The sequence below is a fragment of the Mus caroli genome, unplaced genomic scaffold, assembly GCF_978045245.1.
Source record: "Mus caroli unplaced genomic scaffold, Mus_caroli_1 scaffold_16, whole genome shotgun sequence".
Taxonomy (NCBI): Eukaryota; Metazoa; Chordata; class Mammalia; order Rodentia; family Muridae; genus Mus; species Mus caroli.
Window position 1 is genome coordinate 78,539,268 of NW_028227271.1, and position 24,681 is coordinate 78,563,948.

The 24,681-nt window shown below is 43.9% G+C and overlaps 1 protein-coding gene across 4 annotated transcripts in view; it reads right to left on the reverse strand.

Annotated features, from left to right (window-relative positions):
• The window catches only part of Retreg1 (reticulophagy regulator 1), a 130,052-nt gene that overhangs the window by 13,534 nt on the left and 91,837 nt on the right, over positions 1-24,681 (reverse strand). The window contains exon 1 of one of the 4 annotated variants that reach the window (XM_021183638.3): positions 19,803-20,072. The exons of 2 other annotated variants lie outside the window; for them this stretch is intronic. In XM_021183638.3, coding sequence (XP_021039297.1) covers positions 19,803-19,861 — 59 coding nt within the window. In that variant the 5' untranslated portion in view covers positions 19,862-20,072. Of the gene's footprint in view, positions 1-19,503; positions 19,773-19,802; positions 20,073-24,681 lie in introns of those variants that run through there. One more of the 4 variants, XM_021183636.3, reaches the window with a different exon arrangement.

Here is a 24,681-nt window from a genome sequence, read left to right on the forward strand (position 1 = left end):
CGAATTTTTTAAAAAAACGAAAACTTTTGTGCGTGTCTTCGCATTATTTTGTACTTCTTTTCCTTTAAGATGATAGTTATCAGGGCTGGAGAGACGGCTCGCCAGTTAAGAGCATGCACTGCACTTCCCTAGACCAAAGCTTAGCTTCAAGAATGCCTCCCTCGTGCAACTCACAGAGGCCTGAAAGTCCAGAGCCAGAGGGATCCAACACCTCTAGCCTCTTTGGATAACGACAGTCATGTACAGAGACTCACACAAAACATATAATATTTAAAAATATAAAGTTATCAAAAGCAAGGTTTGAGGGGGTGTGTTTGTTTGTGGGTTTGTTTGTTGTTGGTTTGGTTTTTTGTTTGTTGCTTGTTTTTTTGGTTTCTGAATCAAGATGCCATGTAGCCCAAGGTGGCCTTGAACTTGCTATGTAGCTAAGGCTAGCCTACTACTCTTGATTCTCAGACTTCTACTTGCAGAGTGCTGGAATTATAGCATGTGCTATCATGCCCAGTAAAAAGTGCTGGCTGCAGTCTAACATTTAACCTGATGGAATTCTCTGTTTGTGTGCTGTCTGTGGCTTCACAGTGTAGGACACAGTATTCTCCATTAGGGGGTTCTCTAAGATCAGGAAACATGAGAGTCAACGCTCTTTAAAAATAAACTGTCTTTCTGAAAGCGGGGAGATGTGCTAGCTAGGGTTTGACCAACAACAACACGCATACCAAAACAAGTGAGTCTTGGTGTCATTTTCAAAAAATAAGATCTCTTGTGGGCACTTCACTTCTCATAGTCCACTGAGTCTACAGCAAGTGTGCTTACTGTTACTGTTCCTGACTCCAGAGACTTCAAGTGAGGAGGCATAGCCCTCAACCAGCGAGATTACACATGACCACATAGTGCCTGAGAACACACCCATGCACACATGACACATGTATACACACACACATACACAGAGAGAGAGAAAGACTTCACACATGAAACTTACTTGTTAGAAATAGCTTTTAATCTCAAGCTACTAGAGAAAAATTAATTTGTAAACTAAGGGGGTTGGATAAGAAAGACAAACTTGTTAAATACAAAATGTTTTCATTGCTGTGGACAGGGTAGGATAAACTTGTAGCTGTGTGGCTATAGACTGTCCCAAAGTGCAAAGTCTATTTAAAACTGAAGACTATTTTTCAAAGCAAAACATATTTTTAATATTTTTCACATATTTTTAACTTGTTAAAGGAGGTAATTAACAAAGAGATGGGAAAGAGAGAGACAGGAAAAACCAAGTGTGTGTGTGCTGTATGTTATGTGTGTTGGGGGAGGGAGTAGAATATAAATGAATCTTGAAGGTCCAGTTTGAATTCTTAGTACTGCTAAGACCAAGAAGCAATGTACAAAGCAAGGCCATCCATAGACTAAGGCCAATTTCCTCTTCATAAAGCTATTTTTCAGTTTTATTTCTGCCATTTGTAACAAAATAAAGAACTAACACATTTTAAGCTAAAATAACTGAAAACTGTACATTTTAAAGTATGAGGCAGACAATTATTAAAAATAATTATAGAATAAGATTACACAGATTAGCAAGACTTTTTATTTAGGTAACTTTTTTTTTTTTTAAGATGAAAAGAGCCAGGGAGATTGGATAATGATTCAGATAAACAGAGAAACCCATTTCAAGTCCAGGGTGTCATGAGCAGGAAACTACCACAGACAACACCTTCCAGGGGACAAGGACTCTTCTGACACTTAGAAACTCAATAACCTCATTAGTGATCATGTCTGATTTATTATATCCCAGGTTACTGCAGAAGAAGTTGAAGTCTATATTCTTTATCTGTGTGGCTCAAGGTCACATAGAACAGGAGTGACCGGCACAGGAAGTACACGGTCCACACTGGAACATACAGATCATTTCAGAGACGAATGGCAGAGGGCATCCATCCCTAACTATGACGAAATGAGTCAAAATAGAGACAGGTAAAGAGCAGCCCTGGCTCTAGGCCAAACCTGGGCCTCTTCTCTCTTTCAAGCACAGTAGCAGTTTCTATGCAGTTCCCAGTAGCCATCCTACAGTCTGAGGCCAGCTGCTCAGACTAAATTATATCTTTCTGTATAATGACGGCCCTGACTGCGGTCTGCTAAGGGCTTCATCGGCAAGCACTGTCTCAGATCATCACTACGTGATCCTTGTTCTCTCAGCAAGTCGCCACAGCACCCTGCGAGTCAGGACTGGTGTGCTGGTCTCCATTTTACCCCCAGAGAAAATGGGGCTCAGGAGATCTATTACTGGAAGCCATGCTTTTTCTATTGTCTTCATGCAGAAATTCCGTTGTGATGGTTTATGATCCTTGTAATGCTCACTCCCCATTTGATTTTAAATCACATTAAAAATGTTGTGGACTCTCTTCTGAGCTCTCTGAGACAAGCTGAAAGGCCTGGGGACAGAGCTTGCTTGGTCCAGCGCTTGCCACACACACATACTTCTCTGGTAACTTTGTAGATTTTCCATAGTTATGTGTGAATTTGTGATCCAATAAATCATTTTCAAACATATTTAGAAGATTCCTGGCAGAGCACTATGGGAGACTGTTTCACAGTGTGATTTTATTAGAGATAGGAAGTATACATAAATCGAAGCTAACCAGTATTTTTCAGAAAGTTAGCCATGTCATCGTCCAATGTAACAAGCTTTTAAAAAAAGATTTGTAATAACTTGTCACCTAGCAACTGTGACAAACAGCTGGTGCAACCCTCACACCTATAAATATGTTTTGGCCTAGAGACCTTTCATTCTCGGCGAGTGACTCAGGGTCTCATGCTCACTGCTGGTGACCATCTGTTGATGCTAATTCCTGTTGAATTTTTCTTAGAAAGGTCAGTCAATATCTGGTTACAGACTTTACCATTTCTTAGTGTAACGTGTCGGAATTTTTTCTTAATCCCCTGGAGACTTGCTATGCCCTCTATGAGTGAATATGTGTAGGGAGAGGAACAAATTAAGGACAGGGAAATGTCTCTCTTCACACACAGAATTAGAGCCATGACCAAGCAAATGGGATGTGTCAACTGGAGGATTAAACAATCAAGCAAGAGATTAAACAATTATAGAGTGCTCAGAGCGGTCTCTCACTTTCTCAGACCAATTAGGCAAGGAGCACCTTCTCCCAGAGACAGGGACAAAGAGGCGCCAGCTCAGTGCCTGTTTTTCTTACCCACGGAAGCTAAGCTCCACCTTCTTTGGGCAACTTAGTGTTTTGTTTAGACCCCTCATACACAGACACACACACAAACATGTACACTTACAACCATTCATGCATGTACACCTCTCTCTCTCTCTCTCTCTCTCTCTCTCTCTCTCTCTCTCTCTCTCTCTCTCTCTCTCTCTCTCTCTCTCTCTCTCTCCTTCCCTTCCTCCCTAATTTGAAAAGGAGCAGGAATTGGCCACTCCTTGAAACTGTCCTTCCCCCATGTATCTCAAACTAAGCAGTGACACTTTGGGGCAGGGAGACACGATTATCTAATCCACCATCTAGAAGGATGCTTTCTTCTGCTAGCTGGGAGATTCTTTTGACGTGCCTGAGGATAAGACGCCAGCCATTTTCAACTTTTCTATCTTTGTTAGTGTCTAATAACTAGACTCTATAAGACAAGGTCCCAAGCAAGGAAATGACCTTCCCAAGTAGAAGGCAAGCAAGCACTCAGTTGAGACATGTGGAAGACTAAGAGGCCCGTCCTTCTTGAATACCAATGCCAAGATTTGATTCAATCACTTCCCTGTCCCGAAGCAGGAAAAGACTTCCACTCTATTCTCAAAGGGCAGATAAAAATCAGAGTCAAGAACCAGGCTTCACAGAAAGCAACCTGTTATTGTGGAGGGAGTCTGCCAACTTCGAATTCTATTTGATCTGTACTTTCCAGCAAATTACAGTCCAGGATTTATTGCAGTTGGGCTCAGAAGTAAATGTCCATTCCCTGGTTTTTGGACCTTAGGTTTAGAGGTATGAAACTGGTGACAAATTTTTTTAAAAAATATGTTTCTTAGAATTGAAAAACGATCAGTGAACAACATAATTCCTGATTTTGCTCTTTAGAGATTAGACTGATGACACTGGGTCTAAGCCCAAACTGACAGAATTACCAAGTCATTCCAAATTGTGTCTAATACAAAGGCCAATTAATTAATTAATCATTAATTAATACAAAGGAAAATTAATTGTGGTGTATATGATAAAGAAGGATAACATGGGTTATGGAAAAAAAAAACTTGATGACTCTCCTGCATAGCACAGATATCAGCTACTAACCAACATGGTGGACCGTTTGACTAGAGGTCACATTCATGCCTTGAGCCTTTCTTTAAAGAGTGTACTTATTTGTTTCTCTCTATAGGGAAGCCAGCAATTGAATGAAATAATTAGCAGCTTTGAAAAGAATATATCCATGCCAAAATGACCACACCCTACTGGGCATAAAACCAACTGCATTCTCAATGGGGTATCTCTGCTCTGCTAAACTCATGTATATTTTGAAAAATAAAAAACTAAGATATGGTGTAGATGGTGCAGGTGTTAATGGTAAATTAGCATAATGCAGTGCCCATGGGCAGCATGAGGGTTGAATGGGTGCAGTATGAATTTGGGGGTATGGAAGGCACAGTCGAGAAAGTGCATGATGGAAGGTGCCATTGCTTAAATGCTGCCACAGTCTGGAAAGAAGCCAATTGTAATGAGACATCCCACAGTAAAACAACACTGTAAACATAAATTTTCCTGCCTGAGGTGGACGGTGTTTCTATAGGAACTTATCTCCTCCACATCCTTATACACACAAATAGAAACAGGAATTTGCCCACAAATGGAAAAGGGTTAGTCCTTCAGTGTGTCTGAGTTGTAATACAGAAGTCAGCCTGTGGACATCGGAAGGGCTGCCTGCAAACAGCTATTAAAGAGGCCCTCTACTGCCTCATTTCCAAACACACTATTAATTTGCTGCAGAAGCCTCCTTTTTAAAATGTGTATTCATAAACAAAAGGGAATACAGTATACCAAAAGAGGATGGGGGCAGTCTAGGCTAAACCACACCAGTGACAGGCTCCTGCTCATCACAGTCCTCCTTCATTCTTACCTGTGGGTGACAGATACTTATCTTTGCCACCGGAGTAATTGGCTGGCTCAAGTTTCTGCCAGCGGTGCGCAGGGGAATGTAATGACCGCCACCTGCAATTTATGTGTGTGTGTGTAAAATGTCAAGCAGTATACTAGAGATCATCTGCTAGCCAAAGGCACTTTCAGGAAATCACTTTCAAGATACCAGAGATGCAAAAGGATGCTGTGTATGTGCCCACCCATCACAGCTCTCAGATGCGGGCGATCTACCTATTCCTCTTCTCCACGGGGGGCACTGTTTACTGGCCAGGCCCTGTAGTAAAATGACTTTAAATGCCTTCTGTCTGGTGCACAGGCACATACCGACGCACACATACACAGCTGATAAATAATAATCCTTCTATGTTCTGTTTGTATGCGATATGTTGCTTATATCAATGAGATTAGAAAAAAAATAGTAATACAGAGAAATGGCTTTCTGATCTACCCCAGTCATTTACATTTCCTGGGTGAGAAGCATCCAGAACCACAATAGAACTACGGTGGAGCCTTCTTAAAATTGGGAACAAAACACCCATGGAAAGGGTTACAGAGACAAAGTTTGGAGCTGAGACAAAAGGATGGACCATCTAGAGACTGCCATATTCAGGGATCCATCCCATAATCAGCCTCCAAATGCTGAAACCATTGCATACACTAGCAAGATTGTGCTGATAGGACCCTGATATAGCAGTCTCTAGTGACACTACGCCGGGGCCTAGCAAACACAGAAGTGGATGCTCACAGTCAGCTATTGGATGGATCACAGGGCTCCCAATGGAGAAGCTAGAGAAAGTACCCAAGGAGCTAAAGGGATCTACAAACCTATAGGTGGAACAACATTATGAACTAACCAGTACCCCGGAGCTCTTGACTTTAGCTGCATATGTATCAGAAGATGGCCTAGTCGGCCATCACTGGAAAGAGAGGCCCATTGGACTTGCAAACTTTATATGCCCCAGTACAGGGGAACGCCAGGGCCAAAAAGTGGGAGTGGGTGGGTAGAGGGGTGGGGGGGAGGGTATGGGGGACTTTTGGGATAGCATTGGAAATGTAAATGAGGAAAATACCTAATAAAAAATAAAGAAAGAAAGAAAGAACTACGGTGGAGCATCATCCTTTTACTGAGCCTAGCCATCCCAAGCAGTGTCTCCACACAGGCAAGTAGATCCATTTTACAGGGTGGTAAACATTTTTATCCTAAACTTCTCGGGAACCTGTACCCTTAGGTGAAGGCTACAGAGGTAATGAGTCTTGGGGAATGCAAACACAGCCACAAAAGACTAATGGGGCTTGCTGAGCAAAAGAAAACCACTTCTTTTTAAATGAGCACTAATTATTTTAAATAAACAATATACAAAAGAAACCGGGAGAGATCTTCATCATCCCTCCATTAGGGATTCGATGCTTTGAGTTACTTTTTGATGATGTTATGGTTAGTTTTAATTATCAACAGGACAGACACAGCCAGGAGTCACCCTGGGAGAAGGGCTTCCCAGAATGCCTGTGAGGAGTTACCTGAATTCCATTAGCTGACAGGAGAGGAACTGTCTACTGTGGGCAGCAGCACCATTACAACAATAGAACTACCAGGACTTGGGGTCCTGGACTATACAAGAGAAACTGCTCAACCCCAACAGGTTTGGGGGATCCCTCCATCTGTCAGAGCCATATGACACCCCAGGCAAAGATTAAATACATCTCTGTATTCATCCAACTTTTTACGTCAGTTTCCCGTGTGGCGCTTTTAAGATAGAAAGCGATGATTAGTGGAAGAATGAAACACTTCTCTGAATTTTGTCATTAGTCAACTCGCATGGATCATAGGAGCGAGAGAGAGAAATGAGTGTCCTTTTAAGCAAGGCTGTGAGAGATGGAGATGGGGACAGGTAGGTCCACAGCATGGCCCCCCACTGTTCAAGAGTCCACAGGAAGAATTAGCTTCTTGTAAATAAGAAGCTGAGCATAAATAGACATTGGCTGATTCTTGGAATCGTGGTCCCCTCTGAACTATCAGTGCGCTCTGGGTTAGGTACTTCTAAACCTTCTGAAGTCTGAAGTCAGATGAAACTGAATACTTCAAGGTCTATATTTCTATGGAATGGATATTTACTTTCTTATAAAGAATGGACTTAGAACTTTGTATTAAGTATGCAATGCTAACAGCACTGCTTGAAACATCCCTGTGATTCAGATGGGCAGGGGCATCTGGGGCAGCAGCTATCAGTGACCCCTCAAGTGCTATCACAATGTCAGTTCTAAGACCCCATGGTTCCCAGACAATAGACCTCCTGCTATCCTGGAAAAACCACCAAGACAGTATTGACTTCTTACAGTAGGTTCTATCAATGCCTGTGGTCCTACTATCATGGAGAGAAGTTAAAACCATGAATTATTTCACATCTTTCATTCACGATGGAATACCCTGATGTCTCAGCTGATTTTCAGGCCCTGAAAATGGGCGGGGACAGCTGCCCTCAGGCCCTCGTTTGACAAAGTCAGTAAAATACAGATCAAAAACCGCTGCATATGATTAGGGCAAAGATCATGGAGTTTACTGTAAACACGGTGCTGGAGATCCCAGAAACTGGAGTTAGAATATAAAGAGAAAATACAGCAAAGCATTGGTTACAACTAATGTTAGGCCTTAACCACCTTGAGCAATTAAATCAGTCTCAGATTTTCATTATAGGGTTTTAAAGACTATCATCTCCTAGGGTATGGTATTACCAACAATGGTCACTTGTAAGCTTTTTTTTTTTTCCCAGTATTATACAGCAACTCTTACTCAATATGGTCTAGGTTATGTATCAATTCTAAATCATGTTCATCAGAATATGGTATGGACTTACAGACTCATGGTTTAACTTAGCTGACTGACAACTAAAAAACCAAGCAGTACAACCACGAAGGTATCCAGTTCAATCCATAAAGTGGGGAGCTTATGTGTAGGTGCCAGGGACTTAGAAAGTCATGAACCAACGCAGAGCTAGGGACAAAGACTTACGTGCTTACGTAAATGTATATTTATGTACTCATTTCTTAATTCTGTTATTTTTTTAATTTCTAACTTCACTCTTTTTTACAGATGAGTAAAAACTTAATGACATAGTTAATATTTATCTCTCTACCCTTTGTGATTATTTTTGTCTATACTGTTTTAATATGTTGTTTAATGGTGATTAATTCTGAGAGTTTCATACAATGTATTCTGATAATATTCATGCCTACACACACACACACTCCAACCAAATCCTCCACATCCACCTTCCTAGCAACCAACTCTTGCCAACTCTCTCAAATGCCTTCAACTTAATTCTCATAGAAATACCCAACTACGCATGGTCAGATGTGTTTGCCTACTATATCAAATGTCAGGGTCATAGATGCTTAAGCAAGAAAATAGGTCATTTCTCTATGTGACAGCTAAGCCTAAAGGTCCAGGGTCGATATGGGCAAGTCCATGCTGTTAGAATCCTGGACCCTTCCTGTATTTTTGCTTAGTTATTCTCGAATGGCACTTCCTCCAAATGGTCTAAGACTTTGCTTTAGCTATTCCATTAACTCGTTCACATCATCACCGTAAAGGAAAAAAAAATACCAAGAAAACAGTCCCCTTTCTCCCTATCGTCATGTAACTGTTATACATTGGATACACAGCTTTCATTCACCCTCTTCCAGCTAGAGCATGGTCATATAACTGTAAGACAGTCTAAGAAAGAGTTCACCTGTTAGTGACCATGTTCCAGCTGAAACCAGGATTCTACTGCCAAAGGGAGAAAGGGAAGTTGGTTATTTGGGAAGAATGGGCAGAATGTACCCCAACCACACTCGTTTGAATCTCTTATTTCAGCAGCTTTTATAACTCATAATTAAGCCTCACAGTTATCAGCACAGAAACGATGGACACAAAGAGATGTGTGGGTAATAAACACCGCTAATTCAGAAGCAGAGCACCTCTAATGGTGGAAGCAGTCACATATCAGAGCAGTGGCGGGCAAGCATGTTCTGTAAAGGTCTGGAGAGTAAACATCCACATCTTCTCTGGATATATTTAAATAAAAGCATAATAGCGATCCAATAGAACATGACTTACAAAAACAGGCAACACGATTTGTCCCCCAAACCACAGTGGCCTACTAGCCCAGGTTGTCACGGGCTTCAGAAACATGGTTTGAATGTAGTGACACTCACTGATGAACCCAGCAACCAAAGCAGGAACCAGGAAGATACCTGCTACTGGGGCAGCCTTCCTATTTATTGAGACTGTACTAAAAACTACATTAGCACTCTGTATCTATTGCTTCTTGTCCCCACAACCTCTGACTGGCTGAGGAAACACCCTGTTTTCCAGAAGACAAGCAGACACAGGGGAGAAAAGAAGCAGCACCCAGATCAGACCCCATCCCTTGCTGCTCTCCAAGCCCTCTCCCTTCCAGGTCAAAGAATGTTTACCAGAAGTCAGCTGTGACTCACTACACTAGGGATATGGAACCTGAAGAGGCCACCTCCTATAGCCAGGCAGGAACCCCAGTGGAGCCAGAGGACACCAACCAACCGACAAAACTTTCGACCCAAAATGTATCCTGTTTACAAGAAATGCAGAGGTAGGGGATGGGGGATGGAGCCGAGACTGAGGGAATGGCCGACTTATAACCGACCCAACTTGAGAGCCATCCCATGGGCGAGCACTAGTCCCTGACACTATTAATGACACTCTGTTATGCTTGCAGACAAGGGTCTAGCATGGCTGTCCTCTGAGAGGCTCCACCCAGTCGCTGACTCAGACAGATGCAGACACCCACAGCCAAACAGTGGGTGGAGCTTGGGGACTCTTATGCAAGAAAAGGAAGAAGGATTGTGGGTCACATAGGGGATAGGAACTCCATAGGAAGACTAACAGAGTCAAGTAACGTGGACCCTTGAGGCTCCCAGAAACTGAACCACCAACCAAAGAAAATATATGGGCTGGACCTAGGCTTCCCCGAATGTACACAGCAGATGTGCAGCTTGGCCTTTATGTGGGTCCTAAAAACTCAAGTGGGACCTATCCCCAAAACTGTTGTCTGTCCATGGGATGTGTTCTTTCTAGCTGGGCTGCCTTGTCTGGCCTCAGTGGGAGAGGACATGCCTAGCCTCACAGATTCGATGTGCCAGGGAAAGGGGATACCCAGGAAGACCCCCCCCCCAGGCTCAGAGGACAAGGGGGAATGGGAAGAATGGTTGTGAGGAGGGAGTAACCTGGAGGGGGGCAGTGAGCAGGATATAAAGTGAATAAGTGAAAAAATCAATAAAATAAGTAAGTAAATAAATAAGCAAACTATCCTACAGTTCCCGGTAAGTAAAATGCATGCACATGAACTATTGTATCACAAGCAAAGCAGCCCTGTCAGGCTTGCAGTGAAACACACCGCGACGGCAAAGCTCAAAACACTCCTGTCCTGGAGGTTTATCCTGGCTTTAGCAAGGAGACACCTAACCTTTGGCTTTGCCTGTATACCAACTGCCAAGGTCTAAAACGCTGGAACCCCTGTAACTAATGAGGGGCTGTGAAGGTGAGGGCACCATCGCAGTCACTGAAAAGTTGCCAGGTCTCCCAAAGTTGAGAGAGGCAGAAGAAGGCATCAATTAATCATCATCCCTCTCGATCTTGCTCTGGGGCAAACATGTACCCTTGCTTCCCACACGCGGCTGGCTATGTTAATGTGTCACAGCACGCTCTCCAGACTTCATGATCCTTATCAGAGCCACACACACCTCTTCCAGATTATTAAGAGTTGCCACAGGGTGGTAACCGGGAAGTGGGATATCATTTGAGATGTAAACGAATGGAATGACTAATTAAAAAAAAAAAACAAAACATTTTTTAAAGGGGGGAAGAGAGCTGGCACAGAGAAAAGAAGCAATGCGCCATCAAACCCCTGGGAAATCAGGACACAAAAGCTCCCTATCCTGTCTTTCCCCTCTCTTGTGACAAAGGAAATAGCAGCTCTTTCCCTTCCTTGTCAGGGCCAATGTTTATTGTGTCTGAGGCAAGCTGGAAAGCAAATCTATTATTTCTATGTCTGTACTTTCTCCGAATGTGTGTTCATTTTACAATGAAATACACATCTCGGAGCCTTTCTTAGCACACACAGGTAGGTTCCTAGAAGCAGGTTTCCCACTATCTCAGAAGGAAAGCAGTAGGGCTGCTTAGAATCTGTTCTGTTTACCCAGCTACGGAGGGAACCACATCCTCCACGGTAAGTGGTCTGGATACCCCAGAACTACTGAACGTATGCCGTAGAATCCTATCCTTGTGCAGCCTTCTTAGCGCAGGTGACACCTGCCTTTTCTAAGAACATAAATATATTTTTAATCCCCTCTCCTTACCTAAGGGTGGAGTCTATGTGTTTTATGACATAATTTTAAGATGCACCGCGGAAAGATGGGTTTGTTTTCAAACTGAAACACTTAGTTCAACTAGCTCAGAGGGAAATGTCACGTCTGAGTCAGGAATCTTTGCATGTGGTTGCCGCTGTTCTGTTTACACGGCTAGCAAGGGGCACCATCATCACCATTACCATCACCATCACAGTAATTACTGTCAGATGATCTTGTTAGCACCATTGTGTGGGGGAGTGTGCCCAGTGCTGGGAGCACCAGTCTCCACCCCTGAAACACTTGCACACTGAGGACGTGCATGCAGAAAACCTTCACGACTCGCTGTTGCCAGGCAGAAGGAACATTCTGGGCTTTGCTTCTCTCCATCACCTCTTTCCATATTAGGCACAACTGCAGCCCTCCCTCCCTCCCTGGGCAAAGAATCTGCTGCAGTCCGGTGATGCCTCTCTGAGACACTACTACAGGCCACTGTGCCAAATCCTTAATAGCCCTGGCTGGTGTTTACCCAGGGAGCAAAGATTACGCACAGAGCATGCCAACGTGACACAAATAAGGCTGAAGGAGAAGAGAGGATCTGGACGATTCTTGGAGCCTCCTTTTAAGGTCGTCTCATCTGTATCCCTAAGGAGAGGGCTAATTGATCCAGAGAAGCAAAGCAGTGTAGAGCTGCCGTCCTAGTCACCGTGTCCCTTATGTGTGTCTCCAGAGACAGCTGGGACATTCCTGCCCTCTGGTTTCCCAATTTCAGCTTCAGAACACTCTGTGACCTAGATGTACGACAGGGATTGCTACATCCAGGGTTTGCCCCTTGCCTTTCTCAGTTTGGGATTCTGAGGCAGCTGCTGTCTGGCAAGGGAGGTCACTGAAGACAGGAGTGGAGCACAAAAAGGCTAGAGGAAGGACGGAGGAGTGAGTGTGAGGCTGTGAAACAAAGTGAACTGGAGACGTGTGTGTTAGGGTCTCGCTCAGATTCCTCCTACCACACGAGCCCCCAGATGACGTCATTCCCATCCAGATCAAAAGGCCCCGGGACAATATTCCCTCATGAAGTCATTTTTATTTTTTCCTCTTCCATTTTCTGGTGGCATCAGAAATAATTGCTGAAGGGGGGGGGGAGCCATACGCAGTGTTTAAAGACTCAGTAATTCTCCTTCTGAATCCTCTCGCAGACTGGCTCTTGTTATATAAAGAGAATTTAGGCTGCAACAGGGCCATCCAAACATAGAGAAACTAAAACATCTGGAATTCAGTTGAAAGAGAAGTTTGGTGGCTGAAGGAAATACCAATTTTCAAAATAACCTCTCCTCCCTGGATGTTGGCCCTCTACTTTTTCAAACACACACACAAAAGGAGAAATTGGTGCACTGTATTTGAATCCCAGACCCTTAACTGGTCTGTAGAACAGAAAGCAGCCCTTTCATTCTCCAGTCTTAAGTTCAAATATCAGGTGACTAAACATTTAACGTTCTCTGTCTGCATGTGTGTTCAATTTGTGCACACCCCATATGAGACTCCTAGACACAAGATTCATATTTGTGTAGCACACAAACTGGCTTCCTGTCACCCGGCACATGCGTACCAAAGCAGGGGAAGCTGCCTGGAGTGTGAGCGCCACCCAGGCTCTTGCAGCTTAATGCCTTGGGACATAACCATGAACCCACGGATGGAGGATGACCCCTGAGAGCCTGAGGCTGAAGGACTGAAAGGGAAGGACAATGGTGATATGTGAAGAATGTTCAGAGGTATATTCCAGCATCCTCCTTACTGCTAGAAGGGACATGTGATGTTCCAGAGAGAACTTTGGTGTCTTTGGGGGAAACTAGAACCGATATTTGTGGACAGGAAGAGATGGTTGTATGTTTATTCACTCATGAAAACCTTTAAACCTCTTGATCTAGAAATAGGAATGAGAAAGTCCACAGTGCCAATAAGATGAAACCACACCAATGTATAAGAGGAATGTGCAAGTTCTGACCCTGAACCTCTGTGGGTAGCCATGGCCTCACAAGGTAGATTGCTAGGATGCAATTAGAAAGTACTTGTAGACATCCTGGACTCCCCTTGAGAGTCCACGAGTACCATTAGTCCTTCAGGCCCACAAGGTCCATCTCCAGAACACAATAAATTCAGACTGACCATATTCAGGGGAGAAGGACATGCCTGACTTGACTTTGTACAGAACAGATTTCACCTCGCAGAATGAAGGTGAGAGACCTTGGAGGTCCTCCCTTGTAGATACTGAGAGATAGCTATACTTTTCACTCACTGAAGCCTGTGACAACACTCACACAAACGTGACTCCAATCCTAGAAAAGGTCAACAAGGCAAGCTAACCACATAGTCTGCCATTCCATCCGAAACAGGGAGAACAAATAAACCATCCAGAATAGACCCTCCAGGAACCCTTTCCAGAGCTGTTTGGGAAATCTGGAGACCAGGTGACTCTACACCCCTCCCACACAACTGAGCTACCATCTAGGGAGGTGTGGATTCTCTTGCTCTGTCTGCCACTGGGGTGTGCACTAGGGTCCAGTCGCAGGGATTGAGTCTGGACTCAGACGTGACCTATTTAGTGTTGCTTAAGGATGTGTATCACTAGCATTCTTTACTGCTTCTGAGAACTTGACAATGGGCCCTTCATACCACTGGGACAGGCATCAAGATCAACAACTAATAAGTAGAGCCTCATGAAGCTGAAAACCTATAAGGCAAAGGACAGTGTCATCTGAATGAAGCAGCCACCTCTAGAATGGGGAAAAAAAAAAAAAAACCTTTTCACCAGCTTCATATCCAAAGAGGACTAATATACAAAATATATAAAGAACTGAAGAAACTAGGTACCAAAGTTTTAATAATCCCATTTAAAATGGGGCACAGATCTAAGCATAGAACTCCCAACAGAGGAAACTGAAATGGCCGAGAAACACTTTGAGACCTTTGTAAAGGGCAGAATGTTTGCCCCTCCCCCCCTTCCAACTGGGACTCTTGAGCCACTCAACTAACATGAGGTTCTGAGAATGACATTGCTTGAGTTTTTTGGCCCAGCCCTTAAGGAAATGGCAGCTCCTACTTCCAACTATTCAATATCAGTCCCTCTTTAGGGAAAAAAAAAAAAAAAAAACAAAACAAAACAAAACAAAACAAAAAAAAACAGCACATGCCCCAATTCATCAACAGCACAATTAATTTCAACAGTGGTTGGTAGATGAGGGCAAATCCAGTAGATGCGATATTCTGGTGGGCTTTTTAAAACATCTTCAAATTGAATACCATTAGAAGTGAAAACTGATATAGAAATATACATATATGTGTACATATATGTGTATGTATGCATACCATATGCTTATCTTAACTCTGTCAAGAACATTCATCAAACTATAGTATAGCTGCCATGTTTTTAGGATACTGAGATCAGAGCTACTAAGGCAGATCTTTTCTGCCTTATTCTTTCTTTTCTGCAATAATAATCTCATCTCCCTAAATAGCTAAAGAATCCTTTGGTGGAACATCTTCAGTTGGAAGAATTCTTTTTAAAGGATCCTGATGGTAAAGACTGTCCCTCAAAATCTGTGCCCCCCCATGTTCTGCATGACCCAGATAAACACATCATAAAGAAGTGAGGACCTGAAATGTCTTTTGATGCCAAATGGCCATAAAGTGTCAAAAGGGAGGCAAGCCCACTCAGTTAGGACTTTGCTCTGTCAGTCAGAAGGGATAGATCTGCGCACAGCCTGACACACATACCCCGTGGCCCTTTGGTGTTGTAAACTAGAGGCTGTCGTCATATTTTAGTGACGGCAGCAATACAGATCAGCTTCACCAGGGGCGGGGAATGTCAGGAATCTATTGAGGCACTGCAGGGCTTAGGAAGGAGGTTGCCCATTCAGTGGTGGTTAAGATATCACCCGCAAAACAAACTCTCCTGCAGTAAGGACAGATTGTATTGTTCCGCATGTTCTTAATCAGGTTCAAATATTAGCCCAGCTGGGTCAAAGTAGGATTTCAAGAGTGATAAATATTTTCCATGGTTGTGGGAAAGAATGGAGAGAGATAAATGATTAATTCCTTCAACCAAACTCCATTAACATCTGTGATGGCTTCAGGATACATAGAGAAGATGTCGCCTTGTTAAAACCAACTGCTGACTCTGGCCTTGGCCTACAGTCATTTGTGGACTGAAGCTAGGCTCACAAAGAGCCACTGTGAGAATTATCTGTTACTTTTCAGTAACCAGGTGAGAGTGCAAGCATTTACACCACAAGAATCAGCAAATGCTAAAGGATGGGGGCTCCCTCCCCCAGAGTGTGACTGTTGAACATTTCCCAGTAGTACCACTGCTACCCAGGCCAAAAGGGGTTCTTTCCATGGCCCTCCCACGTATCTGCAGGGAGCTCAGAACCCCTTCTCTTTACGTGAGTGTCCCTTACTCACATCTGCACTGATTTCCAAATGAAAGGTGGATCCAAGACACTCAAGGATACCAAAGCTTAAATATGTTTGCTTGCAGGAATCTTACTTCCACCGAAGGGCAGAGCACACAACGCTGGGTTGAGGCACTTGGTCAACTTTCCATCTTGGGTCTTAGATATTAAAGAAATGCATTCTCAGTGGATAAGCCTGATGAGAAACATAAAATTGTACCCCAAATCCTGCCAGTCTGAACTGTTAGAACAATGGAAACTCAAGAGGACATTTAAATCAACGTCGTGTAACCTTCCATTGAATGCAATTGCTAATAGTATTCTCATACTAATTTGTCCATTGTGTTATTTAAAAGAGCCTTGGTTTTCCTAAACGCAACAACCTTTCAAAAACCCAGAAACAAATTGAGGGTATACAAACCTAATCCAAAAACCACCAAGTCTTCAAGTCACAGACACAATGTAAGCACACTAAATTTTAAGATGTAAAATTAAATGTAAATAAATGCATAAATATAAGTGGGTTTCATGTTTAGACATGGGTCACATGCCCAAGATAACACATTACAGACAAGCAAGTCTACCAAAACCTGGAGAAGGGACAGAAGACCCTGAAACCCAAGCATTTCAGAGAAGTGACATACCAGCCTCACCACTCCAGAGAAGAGAACAACAGAAAGATCTGGAAACACAAACTGAGTTCACAACTCTAGTCTCGGGCCTTTTCAAACAGACTTGTCCTCGCCCAGGAGTCCAGAATGGTCACGTTTTCCTTGTGAAGACACCCGAGCTTCAGCACATAGGCTAAGAATTCTCTCCTGTTACCACTTTAAACTGTTTCCTCAGCCCCGTGACCCGCTCGCTCTCGCTGGCCGACTGTGCCACCTGTGCATCTCTCCACTCAGACAGCTTGCTCCAGGACAGCAGGCTCTGCACCCACAAAGCAGAACCCAACACGGCAACCAGATGAGCTTCAGCGCTTAACAGATTTCTACCTCCTGAACAACTAAACGTGTAAGCATAGTTACCCAATTAAAGCACTTTCACAACAAGACACACTAAAAAGCATAGAGTGAGTTTCATGTTCAGACGGGCCCCATCTCCTTCCATGTCATCTGGAATTGGGTGGGGATGACTGATTCACTCATACCCACTTCGCCCATCTAATCAGGGTACCTCGAGGGGCCAGCTTGGCTGCTGCTCCAAGGCAGGAACCAAAGGAGGTCAGATAAGGAACCACCAAGCCTCAGGCTATAGGGGAAGCTTTCCTGCATATCATGAGCTAGTCTACTTTCCTGGTTTCCCCCTTCATTGGCATCCAACAGTTCTTGCTTAGAGATCTATCTACCCTCCCAGGCCTGCTACAAATGGGTTTTGTTTGTTTGCTTGCTTTTTCCTTCGGTTTTTGCTCTTCCCCTCTTAGCTCTTGACCTTGAAACTGGCAGTAATTCTTCCAGTGTTCTTATTAACAGTGCATCCTACCTGCTTAAGGGGAAAGCTTCTTCCTGCATCAGGTGAATGGTGCCTGGAGCCACTGGACTGTAGGTCACCTAGCAGAGGGTGCCTGTGATGCCTAAGGCCCACATCCCCAGTGTGTGATAGGCATCCCTATCACGTGAGCCTCGCTGTTTTGTGAGTTTTGCTTTTATCAAAGGTAAACTCTTTTTAGCTCCCTGACAGTTACAGAGCAATCCGGGACATCGAATTCCAAAATGAGAGGCAAGTAACACAATCAGCCTTGATGTGAGGTTCAATTAGGACCTGCTGTGATGGAGTTCAGAGAACGCACTTGTCAGCAGATCCGTGACTTATAAGAGTTATTTCTTGTTTAGACACAGCACCAAGGGACCGAGCCCGAGGCACGTAATCTCAAATTTAGCAAGAGGAAAATGCTCCCCCAACTATAAATATTTTATTTCTAGCCTAGTTCCAATCTTCCACCATTTCTACAAAGAGGAAAAAACAAACAAGTCTGGGAGGCAAACTCGAAGACAAAAACCACCAAGTGCTGGAGACTGAAAGTTACCTCATCAGAAGAAAAACCAAAAGCCAGGAGCCTGTTACCCCAGAGGACTGAGAGAGGTTCTCAGCTGCATGTGACAGTCCTGGGAGATAACAGGAATTATCATGTACATATTTATGAGTGCGGGCACATGGGCCTCTTTTGTTCTATTTATGTTTTTTTTTTAATTAGTGAAACTTTCAGAGAAGAAGCTAAAGTTTGCTCAGTTCACATCACCCACAGTTCGAGATATTCCTTATCAACAACTAGTTACTATTTAATTCAATTTTGATAATACTGCTGCACGTGACAGCAGCCCTCAATCCCTCTCTGCCAAGTCGCCCTGCTGGAACTACAGAATGATCAGGTGCCTGGGCCCCCGCTGTGGAATGGTTTATCAGTGTGTTCCACTTGTTTAAAATGTCTGGTTGTCCAAGACTCTACTCAGGGAGCCGGTGTTGCAGAAAAGAGAAAGCCTTGCTTTCGGGAAAGTTCAGATGTCTGGGAAAGGAGATGTATGACACCCGGGGACCAACCTATCGACCGGTGCAAACACTTATATGTCTCTAAAATGTTCTTGAAGGTAGTTAGTTAATCCGTCAACTGTGCTAAGCACAGTTACAAAGGACATTGTCAGGTGCTTGGCTTAGTCTCATTTTATGTAAAAAGTTACTCGATATAACAGTAATCTGTTTCTTTTCATTCAACAGAAGTTGAGGAAGATAAATACTAGAGAACTACAGAGAGAGGCAGCCTTTAAGGAAACTATCACAATCAGCTACATCACCGCACATAAACCATCCCATAGGGGCCACATGGGCCGCAGGGGCCACAAGGCCATGGTTTACAGAAATAGTCTGAGGGGCTCTTGTTCCTAGAGAGTACAGTTTCTTTGGCAATAAGATAAACTATGATCCCTTTCTTTGTTTCATAATTTTCTTTCTACTTCTTCATATTCAATTTTTGGTTACCTCAATTGGAAATCTAATGGGGACATGTAGGTGACTTCTATAATGTCTGTCTGGCTATAGCGATGCTCGGGCCAGTATGTGCTGACTCCCTGTATCATCGGCCTCCTGGTACCTGCTTGTCAGCAGTGAGAGGGCGCTGGACGTGCCGGCAAGCACACACTACATGCTCATCAAGCTTGCAAACTGTACAGCTTATGAAGTGCTTAAATATCAACGTTGATAAATTGGCATAATATTCAACTCCCAGAACTGTCTTGTCAAATCTTTAAAATGAAAAAACTTAGCAAAATTCATGAGCTCAGATGTCTACCACTGTCATCTCAAAAACTTAAAAAGAAACATCAAAAATTTCAAGTATATTCCAACTGTATGTGGGAAAAATGTGGCTTAAAACTTCCAGGACACTGTTTCCTTATTCGAGGAAAAACAAACACTCCTTTGCATATATTCCTTAAACTCAGATCGCTAACCTTGCCAAAGAACATTTCCTAGGATTATAAGTTTTCACTTAAACATATTTAAACTTGTCAGAATATTTTTTAAGATGAATAACAATCGCAACAGACTCCAGAGAAATAAAATGCCCTCATTACCTTCTGCCTGGTCCACAGCCGCCGCCTGCAGGCATTTCTGCCCTTTGAGAATTAGAAGTTGAGCTGCCCCTGCTTGCCAGGACGCTGACGGCCAGAGAATGCTGTCTTGTCCACAGCACAGGCTCTAAGAAGAGGGAAACCCCAGCAGGGGAATTCTTCCCTTTCTGGAGAAAAGCTTTCCTCCTCTACTGAGAAAGTTGGTGTTTACAAACTTCCAGAGCGCCTGCCTCCCTCCCGCCTTGAATGAAGACGAGGAGTGGACTATTATGACAGCCCCCTGCTAAAAATAAAGAGGTCACCTCTCACTCCAACACCGTGACAGGCAGCTGGGCAGGAGCGCTGCCCAGTCGCCCAGCATTTTCCCTGAAGTCCTGTGAGAAGGTGTCACCAGGGATGACTTCACCTAGAGCCTGCCCTCTTTCCTGAGTGTGTGTGTGTGTGTGTGTGTGTGTGTGTGTGTGTTTTCCTGGCAAGACTTAAGTGCCTACCAAAAGGTGGAGTAGCCATGGACAGGTTGAAACCTCACTCCAGCTATCGGATCTCCTCCTTTGAGTCACAGGGGGGAGTTGGAGAGCAGTTAGAGAAAGAGAGTGGGAGGTTTGTTTGCATAACGCCTTCCACTCCATAAAAAAGTCTCACCCAAAAGGAGAAAAAACAAAACAACACACATCATCATGGGGCAATCAAGCTGTGAGGGACACTGTTTTGCAAGAAAAACTTTGGATCATCTAGGTTTCTTTCCCAATTCACAAGAAGCGCGCACAGGAATATGAGCCTATGTGGCTCTGTGCTGAAAAGCTCCGTCCACCCTGTGGCCAGGGAGTGGCCGGGGCACATGGCCGGGTGCTGGCTCTAGGTGTTCTTATGCTTCAGTTCCTTGCTGTTTGTTTCTCAGTTGCTGCTCCTTTCACAGGTTCTAGCTTCCAAACTGCCAGGAGACTCATTCAATACTACCCCATAAAAGCTTTGAGTTAAAACCTGAACACATCTTCTTTCTCTCTTCCTTCCTTTCCTTCCTTCTTCCTTCCTTCCTTTCTTCCTTCCTTCCTTTCTTTTCTAAGAATATAAGGGAAGTGTCAAAGCAAGATCTACTAGCTAAGAATTGATCATTTTTCTCTTTTAAAAGCATGTATGCTCTACTTGGTGCATTAGTCAATCCAAAAGACACCTTTCATGTGATATTTTATATAGTATCTTTTTTTAAAAAAGGAAAAGAAAGAAAGGAAAAGAAAGAAAGAAATGGTTTTCCAGATCTCTGCGGAATTGAAAAGTCAAATAATTTAAAATAATTACTTGCTTTCTTTTGGAAAATATTGTCCATTTTGTGACATATGCATGCCACACTTTAAGATAAATATACTTAAATAATACCACAAAGTACTTAAGCAGCTCCCACAGAACACGGTGCTTTGCATTGTGCAAGTCTGAGGTCTGAAGTACATCTACCTAAGCGGGGTCCATCTACTCAAATGCAGAACTTATACTTTTACATACAGCCTATTTTATGAATTTGTATGCCAGCCTTGCTCAGTCATGCTAATCTCTGTATTAAGCCAACGTTCATGTGCACCCTGCCAACGTGAACACTCTCTAACACATAGCTTGAAAGCACTGATTACAGAGCTTTGTAATCAGTGTGGCAGTAGCCTCATACAGCCCGAGCCACAGGCTACCCCTCCAGAAGCTGCAGCCTTTTAGGACCTGAGAAGCTAAAAGGCCGAAATCTGGGATAACACTGGCACTTGACTGGACTTGGCCAACACAAAGGACTATCCCTACTGCCTTTTACCCCCACATGGAAACCATCCTTTTTCAGTACCAACAGTGTATATGGTACCTGCCCGTTAGTCACTTCATAAGCATCCCAATTAATCAGATAGACTATCAAGGTAAGTGTAGGGTTTGTATCCAAGGGACCATTATCAAACCTATAATAATGGCCTGAAAGCCATTATCATGATGCTGATAAACCAGATACACACACACAACCAAAAGGTGTATCCTTTAAAATGAAAAAGTGAAAGTTCATGGTTTAATAAAATTTTGAAAACTGCTAAAGTTGCTAAGTTCCATAGGACACTATAAATCTTCACTGTACCTGCTTCATAAACTAAGCATTCATCTTCATAAACTAAGCTTTAGCATGGGTATGCATGGATGTTTTTCGAAAGCAGTGTACACAGGCTCAGTCTTCTGCAGAGAGTCACAAATCCACTGTGGTCTAGGAATGTATCACCCAGGGATGAGGAAGGACACTGCACCCAACCCAAACTTACCTGACTAAACTATTTCCCTAGAAGTATGAGTAACGGCCATTCAAACGAGACAAAAACAAACAAAACACCATTAATGCTTAAGACAAAAAGTAAAGCAGAGGCCCATCAGGTCACACTGGACCAGCTCAGCATCAGGTCACACTGGACCAGCTCAGCATGGGAGGACAGAACAGATTACCCTCCTTCCAGGTCCTTACAGAAGCCCGCCAGGCCGCATGCATGTGTGAAACTGTCAAAACCGTTTTTGGTTTGTTTGTTTGTTTGTTTGTTTGTTTGTTTTTTAAAAGAACATTACAGGGCGAGATGAGATAATGGACTAGTTTATGAGTCTCTCTCTCTCTTTTTATAAAGTCACTAATGCTACCACAGGGGCCCCACCCTAATTAAACTGTCCACTTGTAAGTACTTCTCCAGGGGCCTTCCCTCCAAATACTGCCAGCCTATGCATTTGCAGTCTGAACTTTCCCCTGACCACGAAGCTTTTTCTTTTTTTTAATTAGGTTTTTTTCTTCATTTACATTTCCAATTCTATCCCAAAAGTCCCCCCATACCCCCCACTCCACTCCCCCCCCACACTCCCACTTCTTGGCCCTGGCATTCCCCTGTACTGAGGCATATAGTTTGCAAGACCAAGGGGCCTCTCTTCCCAATGATGGCCAACTAGGCCATCTTCTGCTACATATGCAGCTAGAGACACGAGCTCCAGGGGTACTGGTTAGTTCATAATTGTTGTTCCACCTATAGGGTTGCAGATCTCTTTAGCTCCTAGGGTACTTTCTCTAGCTCCTCCATTGGGGGCTCTGTGATCCATCCAATAGCTGACTGTGAGCATCCACTTCTGTGTTTGCTAGGCCCCGGCATAGCCTCACAAGAGACAGCTCTATCTGGGTCCTTTCAGCAAAATCTTGCTAGTGTATGCAATGTAGTCAGCTTTTGGATCCCCAGGTATGGCAGTCTCTAGATGGTCCATCCTTTCCTCTCACCTCCAAACTTTGTCTCTGTAACTCCTTCCATGGGTGTTCTGTTCCCAATTCTAAGAAGGGGCAAAGTGTCCACATTTTGGTCTTCGTTCTTCTAAAGTTTCATGTGTTTTGCAGATTGTATCTTGTATCTTGGGTATGCTGAGTTTCTGGGCTAATATCCACTTATCACTGAGTACATATTGTGTGAGTTCCTTTGTGATTGTGTTACCTCACTCAGGATGATGCCCTCCAGGTCCATCCATTTGCCTAGGAATTTCATAAATTCATTCTTTTTAATAGCTGAATAGTACTCCATTATGTAAATGTACCACATTTTCTGTATCCATTCCTCTGTTGAGGGGCATCTGGGTTCTTTCCAGCTTCTGGCTATTATAAATAAGCACGAAGCTCTTTCTTGAGAGCACACTTGAAACTCAGCCCGTATCTTCTGAGCAGCTCCCTGCCGGTCCAGCCTCACCCCGCATGACCACCCATTCTTGGCTATATGTCCCCACTCTCTATATGGCAAAGTCCTCCCCTCTGCTGCAAGAACACATGCATTTTTCTCTTGAATCATCTCCCTTTCCACTCTTGGCCATGCCACAATGTTTTTCTCCAGCCAACGTTGTCCCCGAGGACAACAAGGTGTGACCTCGAACCTAAGACAGCGACTTTGCACCTAGATGTGGGTCTTACAGTCACCTCTTTCCCTTGGCGTGACTTTGGCAGGTTCTCCACAAGTTCCTGCATGTGGGCAGCGTACTGAGCTTTCCCTGTGTAAACTTGATTGAGTGGGCACTTTGTGTGGACACAGTGACAGTGTTGTGTCACTGTTGGTTTTATTAGCATTCATATTGTGGGTTCAGGACTGATGGATTGGTAGGTTACCTAAGACTATCATTTAGTCAGTTATTCTAGAAGAGCCTCTAAACTCTAGAGTCTAGAAAAGCATTAATCAAAACCCCTGATCATATCTCCACACTCACTTGGGATACTATATGTGGCTCCAAAGAGAACAAGTGTTCCTTATACACTGTTGAGCCTGGTTATCCTGAAATGCACAGCAGGTTAAGGATGTTAGGCAAATGCTGAAGAGAAGCATCTTTCCATCTCCGTGTTCTCACAGTGCTGGCCTGCTGGAACTGAAACCAAATAATAAAGGCTAGCTCAAGGAAGCAGCTCCGGCAGCTACTGGGGACAGGCATGCCACAGAGTGAGAGACAGAGGTGTTTCCAGGTGAGTTAGGGGAGGCCCATTCCCTTTCAAAGGTCCTGTCTGTGCCCTTCTTGAAGTCCCTCAGGGTTCTGCGACCAAGTGAGCTCTGAGCACACCTCTGTACCACATTCCACCAGAGGTGTGGCTTGGCTCTCTAGCTCGCCCTCAGGAACTATATCTAGTGGGGATTTCCAAGGATTTTCTTGTAGGTGGAAAGTTGGACTAGTGTAGCTAAAGGATTCTCTATAATCCACAAATCCTCAATACTAAGATGCCCTGGGCCTCAGAGGGAGATCTAGAAGCCTGACTTGGCACCTTTCCACCTCAGTCTGCCAGCCAGACCCCTTCTAGATCCTTTCTCTGTCTTTCTCATTCCTTGGAGCCAGAACTCTTAGGGTTCCCTCAGGGCTTTAATACCTTCAATATATACTCCCATCCACTCCACCCTTGGTCTCAGATCGGCTCTCCCTGTCCTTGCAGAACAAGCGGGGGATCCCTCAGCTGGGGACTCCTTACGTGAGCACAGCCTGCCAGTCACTGCTGTCTTCTCTGCAATCCCTTTACCACAGAAGTGATACCTCAGGATGTGAGCTCTATCTGAGTTTTCTCCAGAGCACACACCTCAGAACAAAGAAAAGCTATGCACTGACTCCACAGTCTGCCTTTACCTCCTTCCCCTTCCTCACTCCAACCCTCCCATGTACCTCTGCCTGGGCTCTCAAATT